The sequence below is a fragment of the Diabrotica undecimpunctata genome, chromosome 4, assembly GCF_040954645.1.
Source record: "Diabrotica undecimpunctata isolate CICGRU chromosome 4, icDiaUnde3, whole genome shotgun sequence".
Classification (NCBI taxonomy): domain Eukaryota; kingdom Metazoa; phylum Arthropoda; class Insecta; order Coleoptera; family Chrysomelidae; genus Diabrotica; species Diabrotica undecimpunctata.
This window is the reverse complement of record NC_092806.1, coordinates 6,790,209-6,812,429: the sequence shown is the minus strand read 5'-3', so window position 1 is coordinate 6,812,429 and position 22,221 is coordinate 6,790,209. Positions and strand designations below refer to the sequence as shown.

Genomic DNA, 22,221 nt, shown 5'->3' with positions numbered 1-22,221 from the left:
CGACAGTAGAAATATACTTGATTTGATTTGTTTATTAAATCGTATCATTATCTTTATGTCCGTCTGTTTGCTTTATCTTCCATCAGTGCTCCCGTCTCGCATCCATACAGTAATAAGGACCATATAGAGCATTTAAACAAATTCATATGGATATTTTTGGGTTACATAATATCTTATTATAATATATTTATTATATAAATTTCTTTGGAGTGGTCTAATTATATAGCTGCCCAGATTTATGTAACTGTACATTCTGAAGGATGATGCCATCTACATTTATATCGTTTATAATTTGCTCCTGGGGATTTATGTTAAATACCATAGCCTATAAATCTAGGTCATGTTATCAAACTAGGAAAACCAAACCAAGATGCTGAAATTAAAAGAACACAACTGGCATGGGGCGCTTTCGGCAAATTAGCATATATCTTGAAAAACACCTCCATTCCTGTAAACTTAAAGAAAAAGGTGTATAACACATGCATACTACCAGTTTGTACTTACGGCTTGGAGACAGTAGCCCTTACCAAAAAATCTGCTAAAAAATTAGAAACAACGCAAAGAGCAATGGAACGAATCATGCTTGGAATATCACTAAGAGACAAGATTAGAAATACCGAGATAAGACGTAGAACGAAGATTAGGGATATTGTGGAAGAAATTACAAAAATGAAATGGCGCTGGGCAGGTCACGTAGCCCGATATAATGACAACAGGTGGACACGGAGAATTCTAGAATGGAGACCAAGGAAGACAACAAGAAGCATGGGAAGACCTCAAAAAAGATGGGTAGATGACATAAGAACAGTGGCAGGCAAACAGTGGATTAGATTGGCGCAAGATAGAGAAAGATGGAAGCAATTGGGAGAGACCTACATTCAGGAGTGGATAGAAAATGGTTGACAAAGAAGAAGAAGACCATAGCCTTAGTCTTGGAAGCATTAATTTCCAAGTCCATCTTGTAGTTTTCTTTCGACAGTATATTGGGCATTTCTTGTCATTTAATGATTGTAGTCACTTGACTGTCACTTGTAATGTCTTTTGTAACAAGTCCCATTCACTCTCCTCCGTTTTCACATGGCTTTGGGATGGGCAATGGCGCAGTTGCAAATATCATGAGCCAACATTATATTCACTTGTTTATTAGTTCCCCTCCGTGTCTTTCGTCACGTGGGTTATGATCACAAAAAAAGTTCCATAAAAAGGTCATGGAATAGCTGAAAACTCTGGATATATCGATATAGGTATCAATACTGGTGTGCATGATAAACAAAATAAAAGAGAAATAAAAAAAATAATTTCACTTCTTTTTTTAAATCTTTAAATGTTTTAATAATGAACACTTTACTAACTGGCGATGATTTTATAGCTTCAGTGTTGTGGAATTGAAGGGCCCAAAGACTGGGATCGTAACAATTACTTCAATTGTTCTTCAAGAGATGTTGGTAGCAGGGAAGCTTGTGGAGTGCCATTCTCATGTTGCAAAAGGAAACCAAATGTAAGTTGCTTAAACAATATTTACTTCAATTATTACTTGACAGTATCAGTATCATTTCAAAATCGTATCATTCGCATTTTTTATCGAAAAAGCTTTGTGTCTATGTTTTGGAATTACAAAATTTAGCGGTTTTCTACACTCAAAGCTGTGTCAGGACTAGTCTAACACTGGCTTTGTAGATGTAGTGAACAAATTCAAAATCAGGGCGACATATTTATTCCCACATTTTCAGTAGATAGTTTCATCAAGCTATGATATCTAAGTCGGGATTAAGTTTATCGTCGATCCAACTGCCCAGGTTTAGTTATTTCTGTTCCGTATACATTTATGTATACTGGTTGATTTGGATTTTGATTTACCTCCAATATCTTTGTTTTTGAAGTTATACTTCTATACGCACGGTCGGCGTTGGAAATTTGCATGAGAGTGAATCTGTGAAACCATTACATATGTAAGATAATGAGTAAGAGAGAGAGACAGGAAATATATTTTCTCTCTCTTCCTCTTTCGAGAATAAAAATGTTCCCTTTGTATTTAATATTATATATTATATTATATATATAATATTGAATATATATATATATATATATATATATATATATATATATATATATATATATATATATATATATAATGTGTATTAATATTATTATTTATGTGATATGTTTTGTATTATTTAAAATTAAACGTTTATAATTATTTTAGGCTTTTGTATTTCAAAATAATTACTGTTTTACCGAGAACTGTCAATTTTGAAATTCGTTAGTGTCATGTCTAATTGGCAAATCCTTTACGTGTTTGGTTCATACGCTGGTGGTTGTGAGTTCGAATCGCAATTATGAATTTCCTTTTTTATTTTTGAAATATTTAAAAATCTCACGTTAATCTTATTAAATATATACAATATACGCAAAAAACATAAATTTTAAAATAAAATGAAAATTTACAACATAATCCGAGTTGTTGGTTTTTTATTTTTATCTTCGTAAAGTAAGTTATCTATATTGGCAGTTTTAAATACTTATGAATATTATATTTTAATTTATATTGTATTATTATATTGAATTATGTTGCAGTGTATTTATTGTATTGTAATTTTTATATTAATACAAAATAAACAATGAACTTTACTGCAGAGTATGTGTAATTTTTTTTTGCATTCAACTCCTTCTATATATATATAAAAATAAAAATATATATTTTCATTAAAATATTGATACAATCCTTCATTTACTATACTCCTATTACAGGTCAAATGTTTATATACAGCAAACGATGCACCATATACCTATATAACTATTTTTTTTTCTCTTTCTGCTCTCTCTCTCTCTTACCTATAGCATTACATATGTAATGATTGTGCAGTTTTGGAATACTTTATCAGGAATACAATCTCAGGTCTATTTTAAAAAAACATGAGGCTCAGTGTATAACCTTGAAAGACTCAACATTTATTTGGAGGCTATTTGATTTTCGTAGAGATACTGAATATTTGTTAGATCTTTGGAGTCCAAAGTTTTTCTTTCACATCGTGGTTGCGCCTGGTTTCTTAGGAATATGAATAAATGTAGATTTTTGCGAATCTTGGGGAGTATATTATATTATGATGTAACTATCTGTTTTTTTGTTCTAGGAGATTATTAAAAATAAACAGTGCGGATATGATGTTCGAAAACCTGGATTTGTAAGTATTTATTTATTCCTACTTGTGTTATTTTCTGTGACTTTCTAATTATTTATATACACAATTTATTGCTTAAATTGTGACTATTTAAAATCAAATTTTTTGTGGGGTAGATATATAAGTATACTTTTTCTATTTTAAATTTTAATCATAGAGTCCCGTTAACCATTAGCTAGTCTTTTATAATCAAACAACATATATAAGAACATTGTATAAAAAGTGTGAACTTGTTTGTTATACTTTCAAATGGCATATTGTTAGGATTTGGTTATGTATTAAAAAACAAAACGCACACTTCCTATTAAATTGTCGATTTATTCGATCATCGGAAAGCAAATAAGATTTTTTGATATCAGTACTATTTCACTGTTTGTAGTAAACTAATCTGAATTTTTTGGCAGTTACCAGCGTTAGTTATACTAGACCAGAGATAGTTGAAGTTGTCTACTATGTGGTATTCGTGCATGTGGTTACTTACCTGAATAGTGTTTAAGTTGTCTTACTTACTACCAATATTTTCATTTTGACTTTGTTTTTAAGACCAACTTCAAAGCTGTCCAAATCAACTCTCTAGGAGATCTAGCATTTCTTGTTCATTTGCTGGTGTAAGTGTAGTATCATCAGCAAATCTTAAATTGGAAATTTTTACCAGCCACTATTACTCCATCTACCCATCCTTTTAAAACTATGCTCTTGATACGTTCACCATAAATATTGTCTAAACGCTCTTTCTGCTCTGAATTGGTTTGAGTCGTACTGGTGCCATGTTGGGCTGGTACAGATTTTTATAAGTCTCACTAGGTGTATCGGTGCACCCATCTCTATTAAAATTGACCAAAGATTTATCCGATCCAATCGAATGCCTTCTGGTAGCCAACAGAGCATATCAGGTTTAGGAATTGCTAATGTGTACCTTTTTCTTTTACAAACGGCGCTTATTCCTGCGGTATTTGGTCTTCTTCTTGATGTGCCTATCCGTTACGAATGTTGGCTATCATCATGGCAATCTTTATCTTATCTGCAGCAGCGCGGAAAAGCTTCACAGATATTGTATTGAACCAGATTCTGAGGTTCTTTAACCAAGATGTTCTTCTTCTTCCTGGACCTCGTTTTTAAAATATTTTTCCTTGCAGGGTGGCTTGAAGGAGAGCATATCTGGATTCATTTCGCATAATATGCCCGAAGAACTGTAACTTTCGAGAGTTGATGGTGGTCAGTACCTCTCGGTTCTTATTCATTCTTCTGAGGACCTCCTTATTTGTGACTCGGTCAGTCCACGGGATCTTAAGCATTCTTCGATATAGCCACATCTCAAATTCTTCCAGTTTTCTACACATATCTTCGTTCAAGGTCCACGATTCAACACCATAAAAAAGACAGAGAAGACGTAGCGTCGCAGCATTCTTACTTTTGTATCAAGAGAGAGGTTGTGACTCTTGAAGAAGACCCCCATCCGATTGAAGGTGGATCTAGCTTTTCCGATGCGTGCTCTAATCTCCTAGTTGTTGGTCCATTCTTCATTTATTATGGTGCCGAGGTAGTTGTAGTGCGTCACTCTTCCTACAGGGGATTGTTTGACGTAGAGTTGATTGGAAATGGACCAATTTTGGTAATATAGGTATAATATTCAGGTAGCCAGATAGTACGTTCTCTAGGGTAGTCGGAGGGCCATAAATGTTCTGCTGGAATCTCGTTATTTCTATATAAATGGCTGCGATAATTTTGCCTCGTTTCCAATATTTCGTCTGTATTGGTCTTTAGATTACCTTCCTTCTCCATCACAGACCACGTTTGAGATTTAAAATCTCTAGTAAAGAGTTTGTGTTTTTGAAATAAATCTCTTGGTTCATTCCGACAACCAGTTATCTGCATATTTGGGAGATATTCTCTTGTATAATGTATTCATCGTTCGTTCCAAATCTAGTATTATGTTATTTTCTGTATTGAAGCACAGTCCAAGTGTCTTCAGTTACCCATGGCTTATGGTTTATTGAAAGTGGTGCTGTTTCGTATAATCTTATATAGTCTCAATTATTTTATCTTTGAGATAGATCCATGTGTTTTCAGGTTCACAATCTACTTGATCTATAGAAAGGTTTTCTTCTAAGTCTTGTTGGAATTAATTGATTTTTAAGGAGTTTAGAGAAGTGATTCTTTATGATATATACTATAATAATAATAGTCTCCCGTTTTATACCGCTTCGTGGCTTTGGGAGTATAGCAGGGTAGTCTGCTATATCTAGGGCCTACGGTATACAAGGAAGGTAACATGGCCAGTGCTACGCTTCAACCGCCTATTATTACCCCTGGTTTTACCCAAGGTACTCATTTTATTCAGGCTGAGTCGACCTGGGGTCTATAGACATTTTTAAAAATGTCTAGTTGTTCTTGCCGGCGGTAGGATTCGAACTCCAGACCACCGGCGTGCGAGGCAAGCATCCTACCGCTTGCGCTACGCAGGCCCTATTATCTACTTCTACCTAAATAAAGATAATGTTGTTGGGTTATATCTTACTGTTCATATTATGTCAATGTCAATGTTTAACTCTAAGTACGAAATATTTGTCAGTGACATAAATTCAAAAACAAACTTTTGAGCGATGCCAAATTACCTGCAAATATCTAGAACTGTCATTCAGAGTTATATTTGGGAATGAACGTATCCAATTGAGTACATTTTTCTTTATGATACAAAATGTAGTTTCAATATTAGTACTGTATATCGAATGTTTTGAAACTACAGAGTATTGGCAAACTGAGGCCATAATGGGGCGGGGCTTGTGACGTCAACATATATCGTTCTTACTCTTACTTACCTAAAAGATACTTTTCTCTCTACTGTCTACTAAAAATTTGCGGTATGTAATGTAAGAAAAATTTATTTCAAAAATTTTATTAGGTTCTGCCAGAAATGATATATTTTACACTGGTATAATTTTACACAGCACTGGAACTCTCCCGTCTTTAATGTAAGACACCATAACTTTCTACAAATTAGTCACGAAGACACTGACAATTATTTCGAGCTTTAAGTATAGAAATATTTACTTTTTATGGTATAAAATCTACACGTAATACATTGGTAGGAGACGATAAAGTTTTGGTTTGTTGTTATTCAATTAAAAAAAAGTTTCAATAAGAATTTGGTGTTATACCGCAGCCAGGAGAAAGACACATATTCGAGAGGGGATGCCTGAGGGCGGGCGAGGAGTGGATTGAAAGTAATTTAGTTCCTGTAGCTGCTGTTAAAGTCGGAACGATGGTGCTACAGGTACTTCTTATACAAGTTTCATCGAAACTGGCTGTGTACTCGATGTTTATGCACTATTACATATACTGTTCTTATTTTCCAAATCTGCATTCATAAGGGATCATGCTGTTTTGCCAAACTTGTCTATATTTTGAAGAAGGATACATATAAATCATTAATTAAAATATAATTTCTGTAACTAACGCTATATACGGTGACTCAACGAAAATTTTTATTCCCTAAAACTTAATTTTGACACAAATCCAAAAATTGGTTGATTTTTATACAAAGGGGAACAATTTTTACTCAAAAATAACCTTGCAATGTTGAATCTATGCTGGGAGTTGCAACCTAACTTTAATTTGTATAGAAGTTATGGGGAGGCTGAGGCTAAGACGTCTCATATGGATAGGGCATGTGATCAGGCGAGAACAAGATGCAGCAGTCACGAAAGTTTTTGATTGAAGACGACCGATGGAACGACGAACCAGAGGAAGAACGAAATTTGGGTACCTTTACAACGTAGATGACAACAAAATCTATCAGTTTTATATAGTAAAGAAGAGTCCCGAGACAAGAAAAAAAGTTGTTGAATCTATGACAAAATCCATTCAAGAAGTTATAATCAAGCATATTTCTGATGAAAACCATTTAAATTTAATTATTTTCTTTTTCTTCATTCTCAGTTATATTTTAACCAATTCACCAAATATTAATGAAGTGTTGGTAAAATCAAATCGTAGTACGTAAATAATTTTGCTCAAAAAACGTTGTTTCCTAAACTCTGCACTTTTTCGTAAACTTCTGCACTAGCAAAACAATAAGACTACTTTGGCAAGATAGCATAGAACCCGCACTTTTGCGCTGTATGTTCGTTGTAAGCTTTTTGTTCTTTAATTGCTCTATTACAGAGTTTTGATGTATCCAAAATAATAAACGAACAGGGCTGTCTTGAGGCAATAGAGGATTGGACAGAAAAAAATATGATTTCTATAGCTTCTTGCATTTTTGTTGTGTTGTTTTGCCACGTAAGTGTTTTCTCATTCTAACTCTTTTTATTATTTTCCATTTTCATGTTTCGAACTGGCAATCAAACTATGATCAGTATAGATTAGTCAGTGTAGACCTAAAGTTTTAAAAAAATATATCATATAATTAGGATTGCGAAATTAGTTGAGCTTTTAAAACGTTATAAGCAGCGTTATAACAGCAATAATTGAAGATATATTGTGAAGTCAGCGAAAACCCACCCCGAATTGTAGTATTAGAGGAAAGAAGAAGTAAGATCGGAATTTTTAACACATTTTTTGTCTCTAACCGTCTTAGGATTTTTACAACATTTGTAGAGGTATGTGTAAAGTACTGAGGACTTATTAGATCAATAATTACACGTAGATTTACGACAAAACATTAAACTGGAAAAATTCTACTAACAAAGATAATTCTAATAGCTGTAACATTGTATTGGAGAGATGAAAGAAAGACTTATAACAAAACAGGTTAAAATGCTTAAACCTCGCTACAAAGAAGAAGACTGCCATATTTTTATCTTTTAATTTATGACAATGTAAATAAATTCTTGCAATAAACCCAAGCATCGTTTTGATTGCCAGTTTTAATTTGCATGTTGATCATTATTTGGCCTGAAATTTCTCATTTGATTATGTGTAAACAATCTGTGTTTCACTTTCTTTTCACATACTTTTTGGCCTTACCGCTTATTATTTTTATTTTTCATATCGTACAACGTTATTTTTTGTTTGTGCCAAAGTTGTATGACAACAATTTGACAGGTGCAATAAATGTGTAGGTATGTAATAAATTTAGGTGCATAAAATCAACTGCTTTAAAATCTTAACCAATTTTGATTTTAAACATTTTTTGAAAGCATAGCTTTCGTATCGGGGGCTACGGACGGAATGCAATGATCGCTCAGAGGTGTGAAAAAATAAAAACAAAAAAAAAACATAGCAAACGTAATCCCATGCGTGTTAAACAAGATACCACAATAAAGATAAAATATGTGAGAGTCAGAAGAGGAGCAGAAAGTGGAACTGACCATAAACTACTGACAGCAAAAATGGGCATTAATTGGAAATATAACAAGACCCCCTCTACAGAAGAACCGTTGAACACTATAAGAGAAAAACAATACAATATAGAACTACTCCAAGAACAATCAATAAGAGAACTATACAAACAACGTCTAGACCAAAAATTAATAGAATTCAGATACGGCAACATAGAAGAAATATACGAGCATATAAAGGCGAGTATAAAACAAGCAGCATTCGAAGCCCTTGAAGAGAAAGAACATATTAACAAATAAACGGCACTATTATGAAATAAATGAACCAACAAAAAGGATAATTGAAGAAAATAAGCAACTATACAGAAAATGGCTGACTACAAACAACGATGATGTTTATAAAGAATATAGAGAAAAAGATAGAGAAGTGAAAAAACAAATAACATAACAAAAGAATGAAGAATGGGAAAGAACCTGCTTAAATATTGAAACATACATAGGAGGTACAAGGACTTCGAGAGTCATGGAATGTACTGAGAGGGTTGAATCAAAACTCCAAAGAAAAAATTAAATTGGGAAATATACAGGACAAAGAATGGAATGACTATTAAATAGACTATGTACCTACGGGACTAAAAGAGATCATTTGCCTATTTTTACGCTTTTTAAGTTCACACTTGGACGGCATATACGATAAGTCTTATTAACATAATAAGTGACATTTTGACATAAAACGGGGTATTTTATCTGTCGTTTTACCATTTTATATCTCATTTTGATATAATAAGTGACGTTTTTTATACAAAACGTTATATTTTACCGAGACTAAAAGTTTCACGTCGAACATTACCTTTTACGTCACGTATTACGCCAAATGTTTTATAAGAGTTTTAGTTATAAGTTTTATAAGAAAATCTTGCTTATTATGTCAAAACGTTACCTATTGTGTCAAGGCGTCACGTAAAATTTCACGTTTATGCCAAGTAACCACCATGTGAACAGCTCTTGTAGGTTGATGCTTCTGTATGCTAACAGTCACTGTAAATTAGGCAACACTTATTACAGAATGGCCGTGAATTTGAGATGTCACATAGTTGTAAAACGAAGCGAATTGTGGGCAGCGCTGATACTGGAAAATTAGTCTCTACAATTGTAGACACCGTGAGTCAAAGGGTTTGATGTTTATGGAGACTATTTTAAGAACATTTACTTATTTCAATAATATATCTTTTAGTGATACGTTTCTAAATTTAATCTCTCCTAAATAGTAATGACTGATCAGCTATTATTATATTCATAAACAAATACAAACTTGGCTCAAAGATAAAATAACATACACATTCACTGTTCATACAATATAATTATATTTAATGTTCGACTTGTTCTAGATTTTAGGCATATGCTTCGCTCAGAACCTGCGCGCCGACATATTTGCTCAGAAAGCCAAGTGGCATTGACAATCAAGAACTCCCACTGCCGTCTAGTACAGAATGATGTACCGGATTGCGTGGGAGCCCTCAGCTCAGATAGAATTCGTTTGAAACTGTCATAATTAAGGAGGAATCAACTCGGACGGTATCAGCTAATGTTGTTGTATTTCTTCGACATAGGTATAGAGTTTTACAGAGAGTATTTATCAAGTAATATTACCAGTTATTGCAATATTTATTTATTTAGCGTATGATTTTCGGTTCACTTAAAAACATAAAAATTACATCAACTGTATATAAAATTTTGAGTTTAATATCAGAAATATACAACAAGGTTAATTATTTAATTTGTCAATATTGACGTTACAAGCAGATAAAATTAGGTATGTTTGTTATAAACATTCTTGAATTACATCCAAGATGGTTTGGATATCTTTGATGTCGCATAAGGAATACGATAATTTGACCAATTAATTGAAAGCATGAATCGAGAATACTCATAGACTTCACTTCTATGAAAAAATATTACAACAAGCAACTACACAAGCTGAAGCAGTATCCATCTTCAGTTATCAGGAAATGACAATAGAAGAAACGGGAAAAATGAGAACAGATGAAAGAATTTTTAAAAGCAATATGGCATATGGAATGAATAGAGATCTGCTGATAAGCAAGATTCTAAGTAAGAAACAAAAATAAACGTATTAATATATTATAATTGTTGGTAAGTTTGTTGGTCCTTCGTCTTCGATTTCATATTCAGTCAGACGTCTGATGAGACCATGGGAGATCGAAATGACGTCATAATGTTGATTACCAATTAGAACACAGAGACTCACAAATCGTGCTATTTCGACCTACTGTCTTTTGCTAGCTTTTACTAGAAGGCGTGAACTTTTACATATATTGCAGAGCATGCAACTGAATGGCAGACAGCAAACTTATTACCAAACTTTACTGGAACCAAACAACTATTACTAATACCAACAGCAGAATTGAAGCCAATCAATATTGAACAAGGTGTTAAGACGTGGCTGTCTAGTTTGTCCCACCCTATTTAACTTTTATTCTGAGAAAATATTTAGAAAGGCTTCAAAATTAAAAAAGAATTATCATAGGAAGAGAGCAAGCAATTTTGAGGCGGTCCTATGTCCTGTTCTCTGCAACACAGGTTTAGGAGCGTGGACAATAACTTTATTACCTACGAAGGCCCTTATTTCTTCCGTTTTCCTTCGTTTACTACGCTCACTTAATTCTCCAAAAGACTTGGGTGGTCGACCTTGAGTGAAAGCTATTTCAATGGGAATCTCAAATGCTCTCTCTAACCACGATTGGTTTTTTTTTCAGGAAAACATCTAGGTGTTTATTTGCTTTTACCCATCGTTGCTTAATTTGTGATTTTATATTAGAATATCTTTGTTTAAAGACATCTTTAGCCTCTTGGTTGTGCCCATAACGCATTAGGAGAAAATTCTCATAATAGTCAAGTTTTTGAAAACTAACACGTACACCCTCGTTAGCTGTCGAATTCAAATGACCAGAGGCCAACTCCTGCGTTTCAGTCGCTGGTGGTGGGGATGTTATATTGTAGCTGGAACTGTTGACTCACCGGAACGGTTGATAGCTTACCGTTATTTCGACTTTTTAAAAATTGACTTTTGGCTGCCTAAATATCTAAAATCTATGTATGTGCGACGATTCAAATACTTTACTTCAAAAGCTTACAAGATGTTACGTGTAATCTATACTTTTGTATGGATGTGACACTTATGTGACAAATTAAAAAAGTTATTTTTGAACGAAATATGACATTTATATATATTTTAAATCTAATGGTTTTGTTATATTTTTACAAATACTATTTTTAATAACAACTGCTGCCAAATACTAATAACTATTTAATAGTGACTTGATAAATATACTCTGTATTGAATATTTTTGTATAATGGTAAATATCATTGAATTAGCATTTTCGGATTCTTTTACGTTTGTTTATAAAGTAAGATTTTTTTGAACTGTGAATTTGATTCTGAGATTACGGAAACGCTAGACCTTTTGGAATGATTGGAAGCATCTTTTGAATTTAAAGATGTTTTCTTTAGGCTTGAGGACGAATTCAGCTCACAAAATCAAATTTATGTGACTCACTTGGCAGGTTGTAGATTTTAAGAAGTTTTTATCAATTTGTCTATTCGAATTTGTATGTTGAAATATTCCAGTATTGTAAAATAATTGAAAGACATATTTTTCATAAATTGTTAACTTGTATTGTGCCTATGACAGCATTTATCGTATATTTAAAAAACGTTCGGTGTTGAACAGAGTATTGAAAATGAGTTTTAAGTCTATGATTACAAAAACCAATATTTTAATTATGGAGCTATCACGTACAAGAATGTTTTTAGAAAAACCGTACAATATATACAAGAAATTCAAATCAAGTAACGAGAAAATTTCTTTTCGCATTCAGAAGACATTTTTTTACTGCTCCAGCAACTGACTGTACGGGACATATTAACATTTTTCTTACTAGTTAATAGGACATTTTAATAGTTATTGGATGCCAGTGAGTTTATTTTCAATTTTATAGTCAAAAGTGTCTTTTTCCTGTTTTTGTTTCTGAGAGATTGGAGCACTGTTCTTTTTTGATATTCGGCATATTAACACTATTTCTCAGCTTCCTAAAGACATCAGTTAGTTCCTCTATTGCGTTTCTATATATCAGCGTTGATGCTGAATCGAGAGGTGATAAGAAGATTTAACTCCTTTAAGATGTGGACTTATAGAAGTATTAGGAATAATGAAGTTGAAAGAAAGAAAAATAGTAATTACAATAAAATAATGAATACTGCATTATCTCGGGCATATATAGAGGGCAGAAGTGTGGGAAGAAGACGAATAACAGTTGCAAGTGAATATGATGATTGCCATCCTCTGTTTCGGAGATGGTATGAAGAAGAAAATAATTAATTTTCTTGAAAAATAATACAGAAGAGCAGTGATGAGCAGTATGTTAAAATATAAGGATATTACCTTATCACCTGGATTATACTTGGCAATACGGCTGATGTACGGGGTTATTTCACCATAATTTGCGTATTACAGGACGTTTTGAATTCGTTTGGAACATTCGTTCCTTTGTATGAATAAAATGGAATTTGATTGTTTGTCTTGTTAAAAACCGATTTGTACGACATATTTTTATCTTATATATTTTATACCGTATTTTCATTCTTATCTACTTAATAATCTACATTGTCTAACTTCCCCATTTATCATATTTTATTATATCTTCTTTTTTTTCATTTCAACAAACACCCTCACATATTTTCCTACATCTTACCATTTTCTCATCAATTACTTCAACAAGATCACTCAGACGCCAGGGGAGGCTTCCTTCTACACTTGCACCTCTTGTACACTAGCTCCTACTTGTCCAGAGGCTACTCCTACGACTCCAACGCCAGATACCTACCCATTTAGCTATCCGTCATCTTTGATCTGTAAATCCCATAAATCATCTACTTAGACTGCCATGTAATTTTATTTAAATTTAATTTATGTACTTTTGATCTTTTTTCATAGCATATGAATAAATCTTTCTTCTTTTTATTTATATATCTAATCTATAATTATATTTAAAATAACCTTTCTGTCACATAATTAAGTTCATTGAGTAATAACAGAAAATCCATTTTTTGGAAATATAAACACAAACACAAAGCTGAAAGTTAGGTTAATTTGGATTACCTGACAGATCTTCACTACATGACAGAACCGAAAATAACATTTTATGTAAGTTTCTGCCGTGGCTTGGTCATTTTACGTATAGCAACACAGGACATGATACCGTTTTTAATTTTTGAGAACTGTAATCTGATGTCCATCCATCCATCCAATGGCACTACAGCCCAAATCGGGCCTTGGCCTCCTTCAACAGGCTTCTCCAATCATCTCGATTTACCGCTGTTCTTTTCATGTAATCTGATGTACGTTTTCTGAATTTTACACTTGTATCTAATTATTAACGTAACCGATACATCACAGTCCCCATTTTTAATAAAAAAAAACTTTAGATGGGGTATGAGTACAGGTTAGCCCTATAAAGTCAAATAGCATATAAATATACTATCTAAAATTTCACTTTCTTCAAATATATTTTTCCGTAATTAATCAAATACAATTTGAAAACTACTGGCTAAAAATTAGACCCTTTATCTGGCTTGCCGATTTCATATTTTGGTAAACAATGAATTGTCATTAAAATTTCAAACACTCTTCAAATTTGTTTACTAGCTCGATGATTATCGACGGAATGGCGTATAGTAGCGCTGTTGCCGATATAAAATGCGCTGTTTGTTTATCCCATTCTTCAGACAGCTCATAATTAAAACAAACTTGAAGTTTGGCAAATTTTTCCCGATCCGTATAGGAATCCAATGCCGCAGAAAAATCCAACATAGGAGCGTGCCAAAAATCCTTAAGATTATGGTGTCTAAACATCTTTACGTACAGAGACGTGCAGGGTGTCGCGTGATTGGGTTGGACGAATATTGTATGATGGTAAAAAGTAAACATTACATCATGTCATAAGGTACTTAGAGCTGTAGTACCCAATCGGTTTAACGTACAAAGATCTGTAAATTGTTACGTGATAGGTTTTGACAAATAGAATATCACGGCAAAGAAAATTTAAACATGCTGACTTGCCAAAAAGCTTTTATGTTCATTTTATTATCTCCTGATGGTAAATATTTAGTAATTATAAATATTTAAAGTCTCTTATCAGTAATGACATTTATTATACGGGAGAGATTCCGAAAGAATGGTTAATATAAATATTTATTCCAATACCCAAAAACTCAAACGCAATGAAGTGTGAAGAGCACAGGAAGTAGAGCACAGGGAGTTGATGAACCATATTCTATCCAAGAGTGTTCTTACGAGTGATACACGAACGTATCTATAAAAAGGTAGATGATAGAATAGCTGAAAACCAATTGGGATTCAGAAAAGGCTTTGACACCAGAGAAGCATTATTTAATGTACAAACACTAATCGAACAATGTCGAGATGTCAATTGCGACGTATTCATATGTCTAGTCGACTTCGAAAAAGCTTTCGACAAAGTACAACATCGAAGAATTGCAAAAATACTGCAGAACACAGAATTAGATGACGAAGACGTGAAAATCATTGCCAATATATACCGATATCAGAAAGCCATAATACGAATAGACCAACAAAAATCGAAAGAAACCCTATAAATCGTGGAGTAAGACAAGCATATGTGTTTTCCCCTTTATAGACTTTAAACAAGCTTTTGATAGTGTAAAAAGACACAGAATGCTGGAAGACCTTTGTACTCTAGGTATACCTAAGAAATACATCAGCCTCATAAAAATGACGCTGCAGGGTTCAAAAGCCGCAGTCAGAGTAGATGGAGAACTGACTCCCCTGTTTAACATCAACATGGGAGTAAGACAGGGAGATGCCCTATCAACCATGCTATTCAACCTAGTTCTTGAGGCAGTCATCAGAAAAACCAATATAACCGGCCATATAAACACCAAATCAGTACAAATTACTGCATATGCAGACGATGTAGCCATCATTAGTAGGAATAAGCCACGACTAATGGAAGTGTTCAAACAAATTGATCCTGAAGCAAGAAAAAGAGATCCCAAAATAAACGAAGCAAAAACGAAGTATATGACAGTCAAAAGAATAACTGACAATGAAAATAATATCACAATAGACAACTATACTATCGAACGAGTGGATGCCTTTATATATCTCGGCACAGAAATCAATCAGAAGAACTCCGTAAGTAGCGAAATTAATGCACGTATTTCCAGCGGGAATCGTACATACTATGCTAATAAAAGATTGATGACATCGAAATTATTAGACAAAAGAACCAAAATGACTATCTACAGAACACTGATTAGACCCGTAGTAACCTATGGATGTGAAACTTGGGTAATGACGAAAAAAGATGAAGCCCAACTCAGGACATTCGAGAGAAAAATACTGAGAAAAGTATATGGCCCGGTACAAGAGGAAGATGGCACATGGAGAATCAGGAGAAACGACGAGGTTAATGAGTTAAATGAAGGTTATGACATTGTAAGATTTGTGAAAAGACTGTCATGGCTGGGACATGTGCAGAGACAAAACGATGCAAAAACAACAAAGAAAATGTTACAATGGAAGTCCATAGGAAGGCGAAAAAAAGGAAGGCCCAGAACGAGATGGTTGGATGACGTGGAAGACGACCTGAAAACAATGAACATAAGACAATGGAGAAGAAGGGCACAAGAGAGATCTGAATGGAAGGACATAGCCAGACAGGCAAAGACCCATCCAGGGTTATGATGCCAAAAGAAGAAGAAGAAGAAGATGTGTTTTCCCCTTTACTTTTTAATATGTATTCAGAAGAATTGTTTAAAGAGGCATTAGAAGACGTAAATGAAGGCATATTTATTAAAGGAGCACTTCTGAATAATCTTAGATACGCAGATGACACAATACTCCTTACGGACAGCAGAGAAAAACTACAGATCGCATTACCCAATACTGTGAAAGGTATGGAATGGTACTGAATACAAATAAAACAAAAATCATGGTGGTAAGCAAGAACAAGATTGAGGAACACAGTGTTTATACTAAAAGATAATTTTTAGGCAGGGTGCACAGATTTCAGTACTTAGGTTGCGAACTAAATGAAGAATGGGATAGAAGTACGGAAATAAAACGGTGTATTGAGATATCTAGAAGTGCTTTTAATAAGATGAAAGCAATATTATGCAATGGAAAACTCATCATCGAAATTAGAACTAGAGTATTGAGATGCTACGTGTTCTCTGTCCTGTTGTATGGAGTTGAGGCCTGAACAATTACAGAGGCTACAGAGAAAAAACTCATTAACTTTGAAATGTGGTGTTATCGAAGAATGTGGAAAATATCTTGGACACAACACATAACACATGCGGAAAAGTTACGAAGAATGAAAAAAGATAAAGAAATACTCAATACTATAAAGAAAAGAAAAATGAGCTACTTTGGTCACATACTAAGAAACGAGAAATACGAATTGATGCGGCTGGTCATACAAGGGAAGGTGGAAGGCAAAAGAGGACCGGGGAGAAGACGCACGTCCTGGCTGAAGAATCTGAGACAATGGAGTGGAAAAACGTCAATAGAACTTTTCAGAACGGCTGCAGATAGAGTTAAATGATGATCGCCAATGTCCTTAGGGATGAGGCACGTTAAGAAGAAGATCAGTTGCTACTGTATTTGCAATATTTTCGTTTAAATACTGTTGATATATTGCCATTATTTATATTTTATTTTAATTTTTCTTCCATTACAACGTTTATACGTACGCACATATCTTTTTTATAAATTTTCAATACTCTGTTCAAGCCAAAACCATTAGGCAGTTGTTAGATCTGATCTAATTTTTGACTGAATTGTATAAACCTATGTATAGATGTCCCCCGTACGACTCAATTTGTTAGAGTACCAATTAGGAGACGCCATATATAAAGTATGTTGTACGATCCTTGACTTTGATGTTGGTAAATTAGTACCAATTTTTTGACAACTTTGTGATTAGACTGTAGAAATTAAAACTTTACTTGAACTATTTTAAAGTGAAGTATTACCATTGTGATATTGTTCCGTTCTATTTTTTTTTAGTTTTTAAGGCGCATACACACACATGAACAGTTTTTTTCTGTCTTAAAGAAATCGAAGAGTTTGATTATGGTATAGTATAAAAAGGTAGGCTTACAATATGTGACTTTAGGATAATGGGAAGATACAGACGGATGTAAAACTTTATTTGACAGTGACGACAAACAAAAATTCCTTCCTAAAATTATTAGAAAAATGTAGTGTGTATACAAGCAGGATTGACAACTATTATGGCTAGTCTGACCTTAGATGTGGTTGCTGTGAAGAGTTCCTGTGGTATTCATCAACGATAAGATTTTTGTCCTTCTAACACTTCTCTTGTCCTAGATTTTTTCTTGTATAGTTAATTGAAGTATATACGAGGTCAGTTTTGATGTTTTTTTTACAATTTCCCGTCCCTGACCTCTAGCTTATAGCATCTTTGAAGTAATGCTCATTCGATTTAACAACATGCATCCGCTGGTGCTTTAAGTCACTGAAAGCGTTCTAAAATCTAGTTTTTGAAATTGATTTTAGTGCCATCGTCCTTGAAATCCTCTGTATGCCATCAAAAAGTTACTCTTTAACCGACATTTTCGATTTAGACACATGAAAAAGTCACAGGGTGCTATACGAGGTGTACGGTGCTGTACGAACTGGCGGAGTTGTATAATCCTGTATTTGCTTAAACTTTGATGAATCAGTTAGTGCATCATCTTGAAAAAGAAACCAGTCGCCGCTCGTCCAAAACTGTAGCCGTTTTTTTCTCACTGCATCACTAAAACTTTATAACAATTACATATAAAATTCTTTGTTGATCATGTAACTCCTTGGAGTGTATTTAAGATGCACAACACCTTTATAATAAAAAAAAAAACAATAAAATCGGACTCTTAGCTTCTAAGCGAATTTTTCTGTTCTCCATCGTAAGCTATTTTGGCTCACACAATTGCTAAATTCTCGGTTAGCAGTCCGTAAACATACGCTTCTTGAATTCCAAGACCGCAATTACTATTTAAATGGGAATAAGCCACAATTAAAGGTTAAAGTACGTGTATTGACGTTTCAGTTTCCACTTCGGAACGATTTCCGAATTCTCTCTTCCAGAATTGACAGAATCTTCTAGAATCTCTTCCAGAATTGACAAGTTGGTTCTGTGTTCTGTCCACGACACGCGTACCCACATTTTGAAGTCTTCAATCTTCTATCGATTTTTTTGAGAGGCCAAGTTCCAGCTGCTAATGTAACAATGGGAAAAATAAGGGCATTGACCAACCTTAGCTTAGTATTCCTTGTTCTTGTTCTTTCATTCCATATTTTAATTAATTTAGCTGTTGTGATGTCTGCGCAGTCGCAGGCCAACGTGAGGAAGAAGTAATTTCAATCTAGAGCTTATAAGCACGGGAAACAAAGTATCGTTACCAAACACAGAACGAATTCCAATACATTCCATATTTTCTCTTGTGTTACACAAATCTAGACATTTAAAAAGGTGAAATCGCATTTGATAGTGACACAAATATTAATGGAAAGGCAAATATATTTTGCAAAATTAATAGATGGAAAAATAAATGAATGAATTAAATAAGTAAAATCATTATAATATGAGCATATTTGCACTGGAGTGGAAAATGGCTTAACTGCAGCATTCTATTGTAGATAATAGTAGGCATGAGAACTGCTTTCCTGGGTAGATATTTTTCCTGCGAACCTCGAATGGGGAAAATGCTTTTACTGGAGGGGATAGTTGGCAGGGTGCATCTAGATATTCGCTAACTATATTATCATTTATGTTTGACCTAAATTTAAAGTAAATATATTTTCTAAATATTCTGCAAATACATTAGCTTTTTCATAGTCAGTCTGCTCCCAACTTCTATCAGGTTTTCTTATTGGGGGAATTGGTAGTCCCAGTTTTTTGAATTTTTTAGTTGCTCTCTCTCTCTAGAGTGGTCATCTGGAGAGAGATTCTTCTTCTTCTGTTTATATAGACGTGACTCTGTCTGTTTTTCTATGTGCCTCCAGTAAGTTATCGTTCCATCGTTTTCGTGGTCTTCCTACTGATCGTCTTCCTATTGGGGAACCGTCTCTTGCCGTCTTTACTACTCTATTTGTTGTCATTCGGCTTATATGATCGTTCCATTCTACTCTTCTATTACTTACCCAATCCGTGATGTTCCCCACCTTGCATCTACGTCGTATATCTGTACTTCTAGCTCTGTTCCATAGTGTCTTACCATCAATTTTTCTAAGCGTCTTCATCACTGGAGAGAGATTGTTAATATAAAAATTGAAGATGCCATTACGAGCTTGATTTAGCGCTGACGTTAGCTTGTGTATTAGTCTACTTAGCTGCGTGTTATCGAGAGGATTTCGGGAATCATTTCAATTTAAATTGAAATCTGGAGGTTGAATTCCAATGGGCAAAAGGGTAAAGGAAGTTGGAATAAGCAGATAATTTATTGACCTTCACGGGAGTACAAAAGATGAACAAAAAGCCTTGATTGCTGGAACAAAATAAATGACCAGTACTAGTCATTCTAGAGATCAGTGGAAAATACAAATCCTAAATAGATAGATACACAATAGATTCATCGATGTTATGCATATTATGCAATAATTTTCGTTGTCATGACGTAAGTTTTGGAGCTGCGTATAGAGAAGAACAATCGCCTCTGTACAATTACACGTGAAAAACTGATTATACAGCTATTTTACGATCAGTCGGTCAATCAATACTATTTATTGCTCTTTTTCTTTATAATTCCTGACTTGTTGGTCTTTTAACATCTTAAAATACATAATATTCTTGTATGACCAGTTTTATATTTGTCATTATTTACTACTGTTTTTTTTTATTTGAATGTGTACCTACAAGAAATATAATAAAAGAAAAGACAAGAAAAAAACTGTTTTTGTACATTAATAGACATTCCTTTATAATAATTTTAAACGATTTTATGTGATTATTTTTGATAGTCAATATTTTACATGTTTTCTATTTCTTGTATTTACAGCGCTTTTATATTTTATTTTTACATATTAGTAATTAAACCTCTACGTGCTATTTTTAACAATTATTGCTTTTTAATATCTATAATTTTGATATTTTTTTTGTGAGGAAGAATTAGATAGGTCCATTGTTTTTCATATGATTTATTACGTGATAGAACTGATTTATTTTCGTTAAATTTTTAGATTTATTTATAATGCCACCCAAAGATAAATTTGCGTGGCAAAATATATTCGGAACAGAAAAAATTACAGATTATATACACATTCGGAAAGAATTTAAAGTGGGTATACGTTTTCAACAGGTATATTTAAAACGGTATAGGATTATAAGGTTACCAAAACAACTTTTTGGAACATACTCGAATATAGTGGAACTAACTCGAACTAGAGGAGAGTTTCAACATTGTTGCCAAACTTATTGTTTCGATTTGACTTGTCGTCGTCTTTTTAGCATTTATAAAATGTTCTAAGACAATCAACTTTTGGGCGAATTGATTTAAATGGCAGCTTACTGATTTTATTGAGAACTTTAAAATAACTTTATTTTAAAGTTTTTATTTGCCCCTCGGAAATCGGTTTCAAAATACGAAACAGTAAAAAAAATTATTAATGCTTTGTATTTAAGTTCAAATTGAAACGTCAAAATAAAACTTGGTTTAAAGTAAAATTGTGGCGTATTCCCAATAAAAATAGTAAGTTGTTTAAGATGCTACAAAAAAAGCACATACAAAAAACACAGAAAAATGGCATCGTTGCTTCAGTCCATTTGTAGATAACGCTTTGTAGGCGTGGGTAGGTTTCAAAAAGTATATTTGTAATATATCAGTATTACCTGATCATTCATGGGAGCATGTAGCAAATTAAGATACAAATGGACGAAAAATTATGCTTTTTAATTAAAAATAAGATCATATTTGACGTTTTCTAAATAATATCTTTTGAAACCATATTTTTGTTTAGCTATTTTGGAAGTAGTGGGTGTTAATATAAAATTAGTTTGATACAAATGAATTCCAGCACTACTGCTTAAATTAAAAGTAATTCCAAACAATTAGAAATTCTCAACCAAATAAAATTTACAAGGAAAATGAAATTACGATACGAGACGTATTAAGTCTTCAAATAGACCACCACCTTGACTGAGTTCATTTATTATGTAAATAATTATAAATACCAATGGATCTAACTAAATCTTTTTCTTCTATTTTTTGTATTTACTAGAATTTTATCAACGTTAGCTGCAGCAAACATTCCGATTATTTGCTTAAAATTATTTACTGACTCATCACAACTGTAAGAGATATGTTTTGTTGCAGATGTTGATTATTTGCTGTGCGATTGTCTGAATCGATTATTAAGAATTGTCAACTCAATTGTAACAATAAGAAATGCGAATAAAAGTATTTAAATATAGACATTTGTAATAATTTTGTTTTATTTATGAAACATTAACCAATTAAGAGACGAAAGAGCCACAATAATAAAGGGCAATTTTATGCAACAATTCCAGTATCGAATTGATGCCGGAATAATTAAAATACCGTCGGTGAGATAGCCAAGCGGGTCAGGCGGCCGACTCTCATTCGCTTTATTGTCGAATGGTTAAGTGGATGTGCGTTCAAGCCCTGGCTCGGT

At 33.4% G+C, this 22,221-nt stretch overlaps 1 protein-coding gene across 6 annotated transcripts in view; it reads left to right on the top strand.

Moving 5' to 3' along the window:
• Tsp26A (Tetraspanin 26A) overlaps positions 1-22,007 on the top strand; it is a 28,341-nt gene extending 6,334 nt beyond the window's left edge. Inside the window, exons 6-10 of one of the 6 annotated variants that reach the window (XR_011950593.1) lie at positions 1,370-1,498; positions 3,132-3,182; positions 7,344-7,460; positions 9,850-10,071; positions 21,903-22,007. Coding sequence is in view for 4 of the 6 variants with exons in the window: in XM_072528763.1 (XP_072384864.1) it covers positions 1,370-1,498; positions 3,132-3,182; positions 6,343-6,453; positions 7,344-7,460; positions 9,850-9,918 (477 nt within the window). In the remaining 2 variants the exon portion in view is untranslated. Of the gene's footprint in view, positions 1-1,369; positions 1,499-3,131; positions 3,183-6,342; positions 6,454-7,343; positions 7,461-9,849; positions 10,825-17,595 lie in introns of those variants that run through there. The other 5 variants (XR_011950592.1, XM_072528763.1, XM_072528761.1 and 2 more) reach the window with 5 other exon arrangements.
• Positions 22,008-22,221: the final 214 nt, after the last annotated feature.